A 14910-nucleotide genomic window follows, 5' to 3' on the forward strand; every position below is an offset into this window, starting at 1 on the left:
GAGCTAGAAGTTCTCAGTAACCCTTGTCTAGCCCCCTGCTCAGATTTTATTCATGACCTGATGCTTACAATTCCTTTTCAAACAATTTTTTCATTGGCTTGATTTGTCTGCCCTTGCCTGTGAGCTTTTGAGATTATCTCTTCCCAGACTGCAATTTTTACCTTTGATCTCAACACCAGTTTTTAATACAGAGTACCTATTAGTGGGGCACCGCCCAAAATCCCTTTGATATTTACTTAGAACAGATATTATTTGGCTTAGTCAAGCCCTACCTGGACTTTATCAGGCTCTACCGGCCCAATTAATTACTACCATCATAATCTGGATGCCATTGATTTCTGCAAAGACAACAAATGAAGTCCCTCATGTGTTGTACTGTCTCTCCCCAACCTTCTTCATAATCATGATGAGGTACAAAGTGTCTAACATTTTGAAGGATCCTTCCTCACCATATTGTGTCAAGGCCCCAGGTTATATTCTCATGGCTCCTGTGTTTTCCCTCTTTAGGCCTTATGGCAATTGAAATTAAATGCTTATTTGTGTAATTATTTGTTTAATGTCTATAGTCCCACTAGGCTGTTATTAGATAATGAACTTCCTTATGAAGAATCGTCTCTTCTTCTTAGAAAGGGATAAGAGAACATAAAAGGGTACGATGTTAATGAATTAAATTATCTCAACTTCAAGGGTCTCCCCTGTCTTAGTCAATTTGAGCTGCTATAATAGAGTACCATAGACTGGGTGATTTATAGGCAACAGAAATTTACTTCTCCCAGTTCTGAAGGCTGCAAGTGCATAAAAGGAAGCAATTACTGATGTTTTATGCTAATAAGGGTTGAGACAAAATACTTCCTCCCCTTGCCTCTTCTCCCTCTACCTAATTCTGTCTTCTCTACCTGGTAACATAACTTTTATAGAGATAATGCCTTTTATCTTGATGCCCACGGTGCCACGTTCAGGTTCTGGTGAGGACCTTCCAGCTTGCAGACTGCCACCTTCCCCTTGTACCCTCAGATGGCAGACAGTGGAAGCTAGCTCTCTGGCCTCTTGTAATCCCATTCAAGAGAACTCCACTTTTATGACCTAATCACCTCTGAGACCCCGCACCTCGTTATACCATCACATTGGAGATTAGATTTCAACATTTGAATTTGGGTGGGGGAAGGGGAGGGCACAAAAATTCAATCCATAACATCCCCACAAGCTTTTACTAAAGTGGTTGAATGGAAGTATAGTGTTTTGATTAAGGATGTGGGCTGGGAAACCAAGCTGTGTCCTTTGGAGTCCTAGCTTTGCAACTGTGTGACAAAGGAGGTTGAGTGAGTTATAACCTCTCTAGCCTATATTACTCATCTATAATATGGGGATAATATTAATCTCTACTTTGTAAGGTCCTTACAGGGATTTAATGAGTTAATATATATAAAGCACTTATAAGGATACCTGGCACATAGTAAGTACTCATAGACATTCGTTGTGCTTATGTTTTCATTGTTATTGTCATAGCAATGGTGCCTCCTATGGCCTATCCTACCATTTCATGATATTCTGTAAAAATTTAAGTATTCCATAAAAAGCACCATGAGTTCAAGGTGCTGCCATCTCAGATTCCTGAGGAGCACTGTCCAGCCCGTTTTTCGTCACACAAAATTGGGAAGGGGGTGCAAAATTGGGTACATGAAGGGGATAGAGGCACACATTCCTTGCTTTGTCTGACATCTGTACTCCTGGGAATGTACTCTCCCTAAATACAGGAAACAGAGAGTCTGTCCCTGCCTTTTCTTCCCATTGTCAATTACGTTAGCATGCTGGCTCCAGACTGGGGGAGACCCCTGTTCCACACAGAAAAGTTAAGAGTAAGGGTAAATAATATTATTGGGGCAAAGCTACCTAGTAGCTAAAGCTCTAATTAGCACCTTCTTTCAGACTACAGCTCTTGACCGCTTTAATTCTGCCCTCCCAGTAGCCTATTCTGTATGTCCTCAAGGCGCCCCATGCCTTCTTTTTTGATGCCCAGAATCCCAAAGTAGCGATTCTTTTCATACAATTCCAGCTTAGGGAGCATTTTGGTGAAGTAGCAAGAGCAAAGATTGAGCAACGAGAAGTCCAAACTCAACGAGAAGTCCAAATTCCTGCTCAGCTGCTAACAAGTCAGGTGATTTGGGGCAAGTTTTTGTCTCTGGTGGACCATCAATTCCTTCTTCTATAAAAGGGAAAATTCAGGGGGGCCTGGGTGGCTCAGTCGGTTAAGCGCCCGACTTCGGCTCAGGTCATGATCTCACAGTCTGTGAGTTTGAGCCCCGCGTCAGGCTCTGTGCTGACAGCTCAGAGCCTGGAGCCTGCTTCAGAGTCTGTGTCTCTCTCTCTCTTTGCCTCTCCCCTGCTCGTGCTCTGTCTCTCTCTCTCTCTCTGTCTCTCAAAAATAAATAAAAAACATTTTTTTTAAAAAAGGAAAAATTCAATAAGATAAGCTTTTAAATTATTTTTAGTTCTGACATGCTATGATTATATATGAAAGGGTCTTTCGAGTGAATTCTTTTATTTATCCTTAAAAACATTAACTGATGCTTCTGACACCTCTTGTGTCCCTTTACCTTGACTCACATTATCCATCTGCACTAATGGTAATTGAACATTCTGGGTTTGGATCTTAGCACCACCACTTGAATTTGGGCCAGTCACTTAACTTCTCTGGGCCTCAGTTACCTCATCTGTCAAATGGGGATAGACATAGGGTAAATGTGAAGGTGAAAGAAAGCACTTAGAAATACCTGATTCCAAAGGTATAGTCTTATATCCTGCAGGGCATTAACCAGTTTTTTTTCCCCCCTTTAACTTAGTGAACTTATTTCAGAATGCCTTTCTTTGTGTATTCTGAATACCCTGTAACCATCATACTGGTTTTCCCATTACTTAATGAGCTGAATAAAATCTTTCCCATGTTTCATTCAGTTTTTTGTATGAGAATCATGTTTTTTGAAAATTATTCTTTGACAGGTCCTAACTCTGTCTTAAGGCATTGTCCTCAATAGATTAACACTGGCAAATCTTGCTTTGCTAGAAATGCTGATTAAGTTATTTTAAGAAACCAAAACTACACTGGGTTTCCATTTTTATACTTTCTGCCCCCTTCTTCCCTATGTCAGTTACCTAGAGCCAGGTCCTGCGGGGGTGACAGTGAAGAAAAAATCCCTTGGAGGAGTCTCTACCCCCTGGAAAAAGAAATAAGCAAGCAGCGAGATGAGCCAAGCAAAAAGAGATACTTTCATTGTGGCCTTTACATTTATGACTAGCAAGATAATGAAGGAAGGTAATTCTGAAAGCTTTATGTCAGTTTTAACGGTCCCTCAAGCACTGAGAAAGATAATAGTCAATGGATGGTGTCCATAAGGATTTTTTCTCTTTCTCCCCTGACAGCCATTGACAGGATCATTTTGTATTTGCAACTGCTTTCACTGAAGCATGGAGAAAAGGCCCTGTAAGGCCAGGAAGATGAGGGCGACTTGCCTGCAAGGATTTCTATTGTCATCGCTATGGCAATAATAGTTACTATAATTTTCATTCTGCTTTTCCATAGAGTGTCTACTTTGTGGAGCTCAAGGCTATGGGATTTGGGTCACATAAAATCACACTAGCATAAAATCATGCTTTGTAATCTTGCAAGAGTATTTTATGAAACTGCACAGGGAACCTATGCAACAAGATAAAAATAATTACCAATGCAGGTCACTTGACTAATACAATTATTTATGGGATGCTAATAGCTTTTCAGAGGCTTTCAGATACAGTGTCAATTTGACAATCGTTTTTTTTCTTCTTTGGATTGTTAGACCATAACCCGTGTCTCTCCCCAAGGACATGGCTTATCATTTGGGGGAAGGGGGGCGGGTAATGTAAATTAATTGCAAATCAGCCCTCAGTCCTCGTCTGGTAGTTTCTCTTTATTACCCGCAATTAAGTAAGAAGGACAGGAACCATGTCTTGTATTTCATTTATGCACGACCTCGTCTCCTAACACCAAGGTCCGCATAGAGTAAAATTTCAGTGTTAATTAGCTTTCCAACAGAGAGCATCAGACTAACACTTTCAAAGTACCACTCCGCGGACAGAGCCTTTGTGAATGAGGCAGGTGCGGGAAGGAGGCTCACAGGTGATCTTAGGGGGGGATGAAAATTCCCTAAGACGGGCCACCAGGCCAGGAGAAAACAACTGGAGACCAAAGGGGTGCGGAGAAAAAAGGTGAAAATGAGAAAGACAAGCAAAAAGAAACAAAGCCAGCGACCGAACGAACTAAACAAAAACCAAAGAAAAAGTCAAGCTCCAAGGACGGCGCAGACCTTAAGCGAGGACGCGCGGAGGAGCGGAGATTACAGCCCAGAATCCCTTGCGGCTCCTCCTCCCCTGGCGGCAGTCTCCTAGGCAACCCTGTAAACAAGATGGCGACCGCCGGGAGCGATCCCCAGTGGCCGATGCCTTCCTCTCTCCAGGGTAGTTCACGACGCGGAGCCCAGTCGATACTGTCGCGCTCAGAAAAAGAGCGTCAGTCTTGCTGGTCTTCTTCCCCCATGGGGCAGAGACGGAAAGGTACTTTCCACAGAGCCTCGTCCTACCTGCTCCCGCAGCTCGTTCACCGCTCTGTGGAGTCGGACGCGGACGGACAGGACTGCGGGGACGTGGGCGAGGGCGAAGTGGAATCCGAGGAGTCCTCAGAGTCCGAGATGCTGAATTTGGAGGTGTGCCTTCCCCCCCTCCCCTCCCCCCCTCGCTCCCTTCTCCAGGCGTCCGGCCCTGCTACTCAGGCGGCAATGTCCCGCGCCTAGGCTCCCGCCCCTTTCTTCCCTCCTCACCCTTGGTCTGGAATATTTCCCCGCGTCTCCTTTATTTCTCAGTAGCACCTTTGGTTTCTTAAGAGTCAAGTTACACAGCGTCCTCATGAAACAGTTTCCACCTATTTGTATGGGAGTTCTACATTTAGCTTTTAAAAGTTGTGCTTCGACAGTATGGTGAAGAGGCAGAGTTCGTGTTTGGCATCCCTTACACCCTTTTCTGTGATTTTTGTGAAGTGCTCCAACACTCTCCAGCTTGCAGTCCCTTCGTCCTCCTTCCTCGAGGAAACAAAAAATTACTCTCGTGATGTAATCTGATAAGCGCGAACTCAAACATTAAGTGACTTAGAAGTTTAATGTATTGCTTCTGCCAGGGGTATATAATGCATTATGCAAGACACGCACACCCACACACCCACCCATCCACCCACCATAGAAAGACCCTTAGAATGTTCGAGCAGCTGGCTCACTGTGGTAGTATTTTCACAGGTGGGGAATGTTTCTTAAATTCCCATCTGTATTGCCTGACGTTCACATTAATTGCCTTCACCTTAATATAAATTCTCTCTTTTCTACAATACCTTTTCTAAACATTACCCAATTCTACTTCTTTCCTACACTCGTACTCATCCTCTTCCTTTTTTACCCCCTGGCCTAGGTTTTGGGGTTTTTTGCAGGGGTGGGAGGAGTGGGGAGTTGGTCCCTTTCTATCTCTTATCACTTCCTTCCCTTGGTCTCTAATACATTGTTTGCTTTCCTTCAAAAATACAAATTGATTGGCTTGCTTTGAATAAACGATTGGATTTTCCTCTTTGTCTTGGCTGCCAGGAAACTCAGAATCAATATTTTTCTTAATTTTAATAGTTTTTTTTTTTTAGGTTTTTCCTCTCCCCTTTCCTCTTCCTTCATAGTATAAACTGCTCCAAATTCTTTTCCAAAGTAGATAGAATACAGAGAAATAGAATGTTTCCAGTATCCCCTGCGACATTATGTGACATTCTGGCTTCACCACTTCTCATCTTTGCCCATTTTCTTAGCATGTGTTTCTTTGTTATTCCTGTTCTCTTTCACAGACTCCTTCTCCGATTTGTCCTCTTTCATCCTATTCACGCCTCTGTAATTTGCGCGGTCCCGTGTTATTCCAGTCCTGCCATTCATGAACTGCACTCTTTTCCTACTTAGGTTCCCTTCTTTTGTAACATCCTTTTGCCCACTTTCAACATTTGGCTCATTTTCCTGCCCTTACCTCCCATTTAGACTCTCCTCTTCTCCTACCTCCACCTATATGGGCTTGTTACACAATTCGTTTTTCTTAAAGTGGGCAATAGAAAATTATTTCTTATTTTACTCATCCTTTGGTGATGTACTTCGCTACCCTTCACCGTGTCTATAGCAAAACTGTAGCAGTGTTTTTACAACTTTGAGATGTTTGCATGGTTGCTACCAGCTTCCCCCAAAGGAATTCGCAGGTGGCTCACCGGTTTACTTTATTATTCTAATTAACGCATGCTCTTGGGCTGTGGGGTTCATTAGTGCCGGTGTTAATCTGTCTTCAGTATGCCATTAACAAACCATAGTGGGGGTTGACTTGAACTGGTTATTCCTGGCTTGTAGGCTGTGTGTGGAAAAGTTTATTATTTCCTCCACTCGTATTCTAAGTATTAATATTTATTTTGTGTTCTTACATCCTGTTTTAGCATTTTATGGTATCGAATAAGTTTTAATATGCCGAATAAACTGAAAGCTTATAAAAGCAAAGATTTAGACTTTCATGTTCAGAGATTTATGTCCATCTCCTAGCCTGGTTAAGGTTTATAATGCTGTGATGGTCCCAGTGGTTCTTGAGTGCCTATAGTGTGATTAGTCTCCGGAGCCCTGGTGAACTTAAGGAGGTAAGGAGGTAGCACAGACAGGCTGTTCAGAATACTGCCTTTGCAGTCAAAGATTTATGTACAGCCTTCGGTTGGTTTTGAGATTTTGAGCAATTTATTTCACCTCTATGTCTCATCTGTAATCTGGGAATTCTAATAATACCTACCTCACAGGAGATGTGAGAATTAAACAAGAACCTATGTGTGTAAATACTTAAAAATACATTATTTTTACTGTTACTGATACAAGTCATAATGCACATGTTTTTTATCTGCTAAGTATAGCTCATTAAGTGATTTGGTTAATTTAGCTGACTTTGAACACGCATTCACTGAAAGATTGCTACGTAGGAAGCACACTTTGACTATATAGGGCAGAAGCATCTGGGCCCACGACAGGTGTCTGATGCATGGAAAGCACTCTGCTAGTAACTGTGGGTAAATGATACCTACTCATGGGGCAGTTATAAATAGCAAATTGAATAAGAAAGTCTGTTAAAACTCTTAATACAGTGTCTGATGAAGAGTAGGTTCCTAAAAATTATAGAGGTAATGCATAATAGCAATAGTAAAGGCAGAAGATGAGAACATAATTGAGGACATTCGTGGTCCCTCCTCTCAAGGTCAGATAAGAATGTAAGTCACAGCTCTTCAGCATCTCAAGCGTTATCCACAGAGCTGTGTACAGATGACAGCTGGATGGCAGGGATCATGGGAGACTTCGAGGGAAGCAGACCCTTGTCTTGGTGGATGGGGTTGTGTGGGCAGGGAGATGGCAGCTGTTCCTACTGATGATTTACAGGTGAGAGCAGCTGAGGTGGGGGTCAGATTGTGGAGGGTTTTATGCTGTTTTACAGACTGTAGACTTGGGTGTCTGAGCAGAGAGGAGCCTCCCTGATTAGATTAGATTAGATTGATTAGAACTGCCCTGATGGTAGGACTGGAGACAGGGATGTCAATGAGAAGGCTCTAGCAATGTCTATGGAGGAGAAACAAGAGTCTGGATCAAAGCAGTGGGAGTGGGGATGGAAAGGGAGCTTAAAATTAAGACATTTAAAATATTTATTAAATATTGTGAGTCTAGGATGACTGTTAGGTCTATGGCATGGTCTGGGGGTGTGTTAAGGCCACTGACCACAATAGGAAACGGGGACAGGTGCAGCTGTGCATGAATGGGTTGGTTTTATGAATCACATGAGTCTGGAAATCAGGGGAGGGGGCCTAAGGGTAGGAGACCTGAGATACTCAGCACTGGAGTCTGTGAGGCCATCTAGAAAGAGGAGATGAGGGCCAAGGGAAGACCCCCAGGGGGTATAGGTATTTAAGTCACCAGCAGATGAAGAGGAATCAGGGAAGGAAGCTGGAAAGAAATGGTAAGAGAAGGAGAAGGAGAAGAAGAAGAGAAGAGCTGTGTGATGGGAAACCAAGGCAAGAAAGAGTCTCAAGACCATGGAAATGAGTTGTGCTGCCAGTAGGTTAAGTGGGAAGGCGTCTAACAAGTGCTCATTGGCTTTGCCCATTTGAGGGCAGTTGGAGACCTTGGCTCATGTGGTTTTGTGATGTGGTGAAGGCAGAAGCCCACCTGAAGGGAGTTGAAGAGTGACGGGGGGTGAGCAAGGGGGCACTAAAGGATGAAAAAGCAGTTCTGCTCTAGCTTGGTTATTTAGGGTAACTGTAGCTAAAGCAGTGTGTAGGATTGAAGAGATTCACAGACTTGTACAGCTGGAGAAGTGACAGGGCCCGGGCCCAGGTAAGTGGCTGGTCCCTGAGCCAGGTCCCTGAGGAAACAGGAGGCGGGGGCCCTGAGTGTGGACAAGAAAGCAGTCTGCCTCTGAGACCCCAGTGAAGGGCAGAACACTGCCCAGGAACAGGTGCAGAACGCTGAGGGGGTTGATGCCTGACTGCTTCTGCTTTGCGTTGGAAGCGGAGGAGAAGTGCACCTGCTGAGAGCAAGGACTAAGGAGTAGAGGCACCTGAAGGCTGGAGGAGTGGATGAAGACTCGGTAGCCAAGGTCAGAGGTAGAAGGCAGCTGATGCAGAGCAGGGGACTGGAACAGCACCAGGCCAAGCTAAAAGTTGACTCTGCAGTGGTACCAGCATGCATGGTTGTGAGGCCTCTCCCAGCCCACTCAGCTCAAAGGCAGGAGAGGTTTATGAATTCACTTAGCCATGTTTGAGCGCCCACCAGCTACCACGCACTGTATTCCCCCTCCCACTTTATGCTTCAGCTGTTTTGAGCTGCTCGTCGTTTCCCCAGTGGGCCATGCACACCTTTGCCTTTGGGATTTTGTACACGTTGCCCCTTTTGCCTGCAGTACCCTTCCTGGTCCTCCTTCCTGCCCTTTCTTCCCCTTCGCCAGAACAACTCAGTTACTTGGGTCTCAACCTCATTGCTTTCTCCCCCAGCAAGCCTTTGCTAACCTCCTAATCCCCACTAGAACTGACATAAAATGGATGCCCTACTTATAGTCAAAGCACCCTGCTCACTTGTATGTAATATTTATCAAACTATTGAAATTGCTTGTGTACTTGTCTGGCTCCCAGATTGAATTGTAAATCCCTTAAGGGTAGGCACTATGTCTTATTCATAATTCTGTCCACTGAGCCCAGCATCCTGGCTGGCATGTGCCTGGCCTGCTATAAAGATTTTTATCCCAAATGAATGATGAACATGACACCGTCCCGCCTCAGCGCAGTAGTTGATTGTGAACTTGATTCAGGTTTGGGCGTGTACGTGGTAGTTTCAGTCAAGGGACAAGCAGTCAGAGACTTGAGGGTAGAGAGACACTGAAATTGCCCATGGCATACCAAGTAGAGAAGGGAGGAGGAGGGGACAGATAGACTCTGAGGAAGGGAAAGAGGAACAAACTGGAGATCTTGACATCCTCACAGAACAGGGGGAGTGGGTGTTGGAAAGGTAGAAGGACAGGTAGTTGTAGGATCACAGAGTAGGATACTAGGGTCTGAGGTTTCTAAGGTGGAACAGTTTAGCATGATGACTAACTGGGCATGGCCCAGTCCGGGGCATGCCCATGGGAGTGAGTGGCGGAATTTGCGTAGAGATCATTTAAAGTGCCTAGAGTTGAGAAGGAAACGTGTACGTGCATGTGCTTGGGAGTAGTAGGGGTGAATGGCCATCCTCAGGCATTCTGAAGCCATCCAAGATAAAGGTAGGGCTTGTAGAGGTCTGAAAATGACCCAAGATCAGAAGGGAAAGGTGTGATACTGATAAATGGTAGGAACTTCAAAGAAGGTGTGAGGGGGTTGCCATGGGGAGGCTTGCTATGGGAATCTGGGAACATGCTGATGGTGTGGCCAGTCTCCGTATCAGTGGCTATGTTGAAAAACAGACATTTACCTCCTATCAGTCAGAGGTGTAATATCTTTTCACATCCAGGAAAAAGAGGGGTGGGTCAGGTAAACATAAGAGGTTTAGATGGAAAGTTTTGGAGGGAAGGTAACACCCCCACCTCTAATCCTACTCAGGCTTTATATAAGAAGTTGGAACTTTATTTAGAAAAGTGAGTGTCTGTTGTGACGAGCACTGGGTGTTATATGCAAGTGATGAATCACTGAATTCTCCTGAAACCACTATTGCACGGTATGTTAACTATCTAAAATTTAAATTAAAAAAAAGAAAAGTGAGTGTCTTTCCTCCATTTGTAAACAGGTTGATGGGTAAGGAAGAATGAAACATGAAGATGTGGAATTTCTAACTTCATCAATTAGTAGAAACAACTCATTTATTGGGAACACTTCTACAGTTCTAGGCAAGGCACTAAGAGCTTTATATGCACTATTTTTTTTTTTTTCATTTTCCCTAAAACATTGAGAGAAGGTAATAAAATTTCCTATTTATAGATGAAGAATATGGGCAAAGTTGTAAATTCAAAATGGCAGATCTGGGGTTCAAGCCAAGCTGCCGAGCCCCAAAGCCTGTGCCCTATCTTCATATGAGCGATATTTGCTCCTCTGGGCTAGTGGAAATGGGCTGGGGGCAGGGGAGAAACTCTTTTTAGTAGCATACACCTATGTAGTTGCACCTCAGTACCAGCGGCCTGAGCATCATTGTTGATTCCTGAATGAGTACAGAGCTGGAAAGGGTGTTTTGCCATCATGGTCCCCATGCTGGTCATGGTTAGTTATCTTGGTGTGATTGATGGGATTACTGGATTTTGTGTCCTCATGCTGGTGTTAGGGTTAAAGTGTTGGTCATTGTAGAGTCGAAGTCAGTTCAAACACAGTACTGATCTATCTGTTGTCTCTTCTGTTTGTTTTCTTTTGGGGGGGGGTGCGGGGGAGAGGGCATATGGAGTCACCACTGGTTCATGGCTTTCTATGGACCAAGGGCCAACCTCCTTATGGAAATGATTATTACCCTTTGAATAAATCTTGTAAATTGTATGAATCTGGCAAAATTAGCTAATAGAAAGCAAATCAAGAACCTATTTTTTCCAGCAAGAATACCAGATTTAGAAGAGTAATTGCCTTGGGGCGCCTGGGTGGCTCAGTTGGTTAAGCATCCAACTTCGGCTCAGGTCATAATCTCACAGCTCCTGGGTTTGAGCCCTGAGTCAGGCTCTGCAGAGCCTGGAACCTGCTTCGGATTCTGTGTCTCACATGCGCTCGCGCTCCCTCTCTCTCTCTCTCTCTCTCAAAAATAAACAAAAAAAATTTTTTTTTAAAGTAATTGCCTTAATTTGGATGTAACCATCCTTTTGGGTGTAGGCAAGCAGTCTAGTACAGCGGTTGGAATTGCCCTGGAGTCAGACAGATTCAAGTTTGTCCTCTGTTTCTGTCATATACTAGCTATGTGGTTTCAGGCAAGTTAACCCCTGGAAGCCTTAGTTTCTTCATCTGTAAAATGGAACTAAGAGTACCTACCTCAGGGTTGTCAAGAGGATTCAATGAGTTGCTTACTGAGAGCTCTTAGCGCCTGGAACAGAGAAGCAATCAACGTAGCTATCACCACTAATGGTGACGCTTCCACTGCCATCGTGTTCATTCACTGTGAATACCTAAAGCAAGTGATCGCCTGAAAATGCAGTGGCAATGAAAGCACGGATTAGATAGATATTTATTTAATTATATGTCCTATGTATGTGTCCTCAACACAGAATTTTCTTCAGGGCTGGTAAATTTTGGAGGGGTCAGCTCCTGAGTATGTAATATACAAGGTAAGTGCTGTCTATAAGGACGTGGATTGTTTCTTTTCTAACGGAAGTCCTTTGTCCTCTCTGGTGTTTGTCTGTGGGTTTTTTTGCAGGAGGAATTTGATGGGGTACTGAGAGAGGAGGTTGTGGCCAACGCCCTTCACCAGTTGGGGCGCTCAGGTTCTGGCACTGAGCAGGTCTACCTCAATCTAACTTTATCAGTGAGTATGACAAGATCACCATGGGTTGGCTATGTCTTGATACTGGTTGGACCATATCTATTTTTCCTGATACTCATAGCTTTTGGGGTGGCCCTAGATCTCAGAGTCTTGCATTTGATGGAGACTGACAAGAAGAGTTATTTCTGTAATGTTAGGCATCAAAGAGCCCTGGGCAATCCAGTAATCAGGCCCTGAATTCCTTTGTTTCCATTCCCTTTAGACTCTTGCTTTTATCTTAAGTAGTCTATATTATAGTAATCAATGCTTTCTTTCTAGAAGTTGAATTTAACTCTGTGAAACCAATCAAAAATTCTTTAAGAATTTTCTCTCTGATCAGTGCCAGGACTAAAATTAATATCTAAATCCAAGGGAACAAAGTATTTTGGTATTGACTTTCCGCTCCCACTCCCAAGCATATCAAGAAACAAGTAGCTTTGAGCTATAACTCACTTTCCAGACATACTGTTATTCATCAATTTTCAAGATATCAATACTAACACATAATCTTGGCACTTTTATCATAAGAGAAGCTGTAAGAGCAAAGTACAGACTCTTCCTTTTGTTTCTTTATAGTCCTAGAGAAATAATTTAACTCTTTTTGCTTCCTTATATTGTAAAGTATTAAATATTCCTTGGAGATCCACACAATAAATGCAGATATATAGGTGAAAAAAAGCACACTGAAACTTTGCTATTGTACCATAATTTGGCTAAGTATAATTCACAGCAAACAAAGCATATACGGTCGCAATCTTGTTCTGTCTTGGATTTGAACTAGTAAACTATCCAAGAAATGTAAACTCGTTTCTTCCGTGCCGGTTCTATTGCCTATCCTTTGAGGACAGCCTATTAAGGCTGTAATCTTTTACTCTTTTCACTTTATAACATTTTGTGGATGACTCAGACAGTTAGGCAATAACTTACAGGGAGCATCCTATGTGCATTGCCCTATGTTAGGCATCGGGGTGGTAGATCATTCCAGCATCCAATATATCCCCATACAAGTCCATTTCAATCAGTATTCTACTTATGTATGTAGTGCTATGACTTAAATTGATCTACCAAAAAAAAAAAAAAAAAGCAATCCTTTGAAATTTATTTCAGCAAGATGGACTGAAACTTAACTTACTTTGCCGCTGACCTCCTTACATTTGAGATATTACATGTTGAATTACTTTGCCTTCATAACCTGTCTCACTGAATACACTTTTTTAGGGTTTCCTGGTTTAGTGATTTCCCCCCCCCCTTATATCTTAAGTTACATGTTATTTTTTAATTTTTCTTATTACTTATGTACATAGGCTTTCCTCCCAAAGTCCTGAGTTTCTTAGGGGCACCGTATAGGTCTACTCCACCATTGCACTGTATTTCTCATTGTGTACAATGCCTTGTACCTGGTAGGTTTTCAGTACATATTTTTTTAAAAAATTTTAAAAATGTTTTTATTGATTTTTCAGAGACAGAGCATGGGAGAGAGAGAGAACAAGTAGGGGAGAGGCAGAGAAAGAGGGAGACACAGAATCTGAAACAGGCTCCAGGCTCTGAGCTGTCAGCACAGAGCCCGATGGGGGGCTCGAACCCACGAATCGTGAGACCATGACCTGGGCCGAAGTCGGACGCTCAACCAACTAAGCCACCCAGGCTCCCCTTCAGTACATATTTATTACACCTTCATTGAACATTTTTATCATCATTCTATTAGAGAACTTGCTTATCAGGATACTTCACTGGCTGGCTTTTTCTGATTCTGACACTGCAACATAAACCAGTAATAAGAGTCTGTTCCAAGAGACCACATTCCCCTCCACTCCATCTTGAAGTTCTCTAGAAGCAAGATTTTGTGGAAAGAATCCTGGAGAAGGATTCAGGAGACTTGGATCAGCTACTTTGATGCTAACTTGCTGTGTGATTTTAGATTATTTCCATCCCTCTCTGTCCCTCATATTCCTCATCTCCAAATTGGGAATAGTCTGCCCTATGGATCTCAGTTTTATTTGAACAGAGGAGATCACTGTGAAGGAGGAGCTTTGAATAGGAGGACCCTAAGTGTAGGTGATAATGTCATTAATGATCTCCTGATTACTCAGGAGATCTCTTAAGCATTTCATTTAAATTCCAGGCATCTGCCTTCTACTAGAGAAAGGCTTTGGCCTTACTGCTATTACGTGATGTGTTTTTTTGGTTTGGTTTTGTTTCTGTTTTTTAATAATAAAACTCTGCTCTAAAGGTCTACGTGACACTGCTTTAATTTGCCTTTTCATGTTGTATTTGTTCTTGCTAATACCACTAATTTTCCAAGCTACGTTCTGCTTCAGAGAAATGCATTTTTAAAAGGAGTCTGTAGTCTGCTTTGAGATCCTGTTAGTAGTCAGCTTCAGATTTAGTTCTTTCATTTAATTACTACACTTTTGAAAGAAATTCTGGATTTCTTTCTGTCATCTATTATTTCTACGTGTCCTGAGAAGGCTGAAGACTAACCTGTTAAAGCAACATTAAAGCGTTTTTCCTTTTCTTTTCTCAGGGTTGTGGTTTAATTGACATTAGCATTCTCTGTGAATATGTTCACCTACAAAAGTTGGATCTTTCGCTAAATAAAATTGAAGGTATGTAATTTTCATTCTAGTAGATTGATGGATCATTCAGTTATTTCCAAATGTAAGCTTTGCGGTACCTGATATGGTTTTATTCCACCAAACTTGATGTAAATGCTATTGTGGATCCATTTTACGCTACCGCTACCGTTGAAATGCACTCAGTGATGTTGAAGAGTAGCCCACTGAATGTTTGCTTTGTTTTTTCCTTGAAAGAGATGGCTCATTACTTCTTAAATGCTTCCTGA

The 14910-nt window shown here is 42.8% G+C and overlaps 1 protein-coding gene across 1 annotated transcript in view; it reads left to right on the forward strand.

Moving 5' to 3' along the window:
* Window positions 1–4436: 4436 nt before the first annotated feature.
* Window positions 4437–14910, forward strand: part of LRGUK (leucine rich repeats and guanylate kinase domain containing) — a 107876-nt gene continuing 97402 nt past the window's right edge. The window contains exons 1-3 of the mRNA XM_030308470.1: window positions 4437–4733; window positions 11964–12071; window positions 14593–14674. Of these exons, the coding sequence (XP_030164330.1) occupies window positions 4437–4733; window positions 11964–12071; window positions 14593–14674 (487 nt within the window). The remainder of the gene's footprint in view (window positions 4734–11963; window positions 12072–14592; window positions 14675–14910) is intronic.

Source organism: Lynx canadensis, chromosome A2 (assembly GCF_007474595.2).
Source record: "Lynx canadensis isolate LIC74 chromosome A2, mLynCan4.pri.v2, whole genome shotgun sequence".
Lineage (NCBI taxonomy): Eukaryota > Metazoa > Chordata > Mammalia > Carnivora > Felidae > Lynx > Lynx canadensis.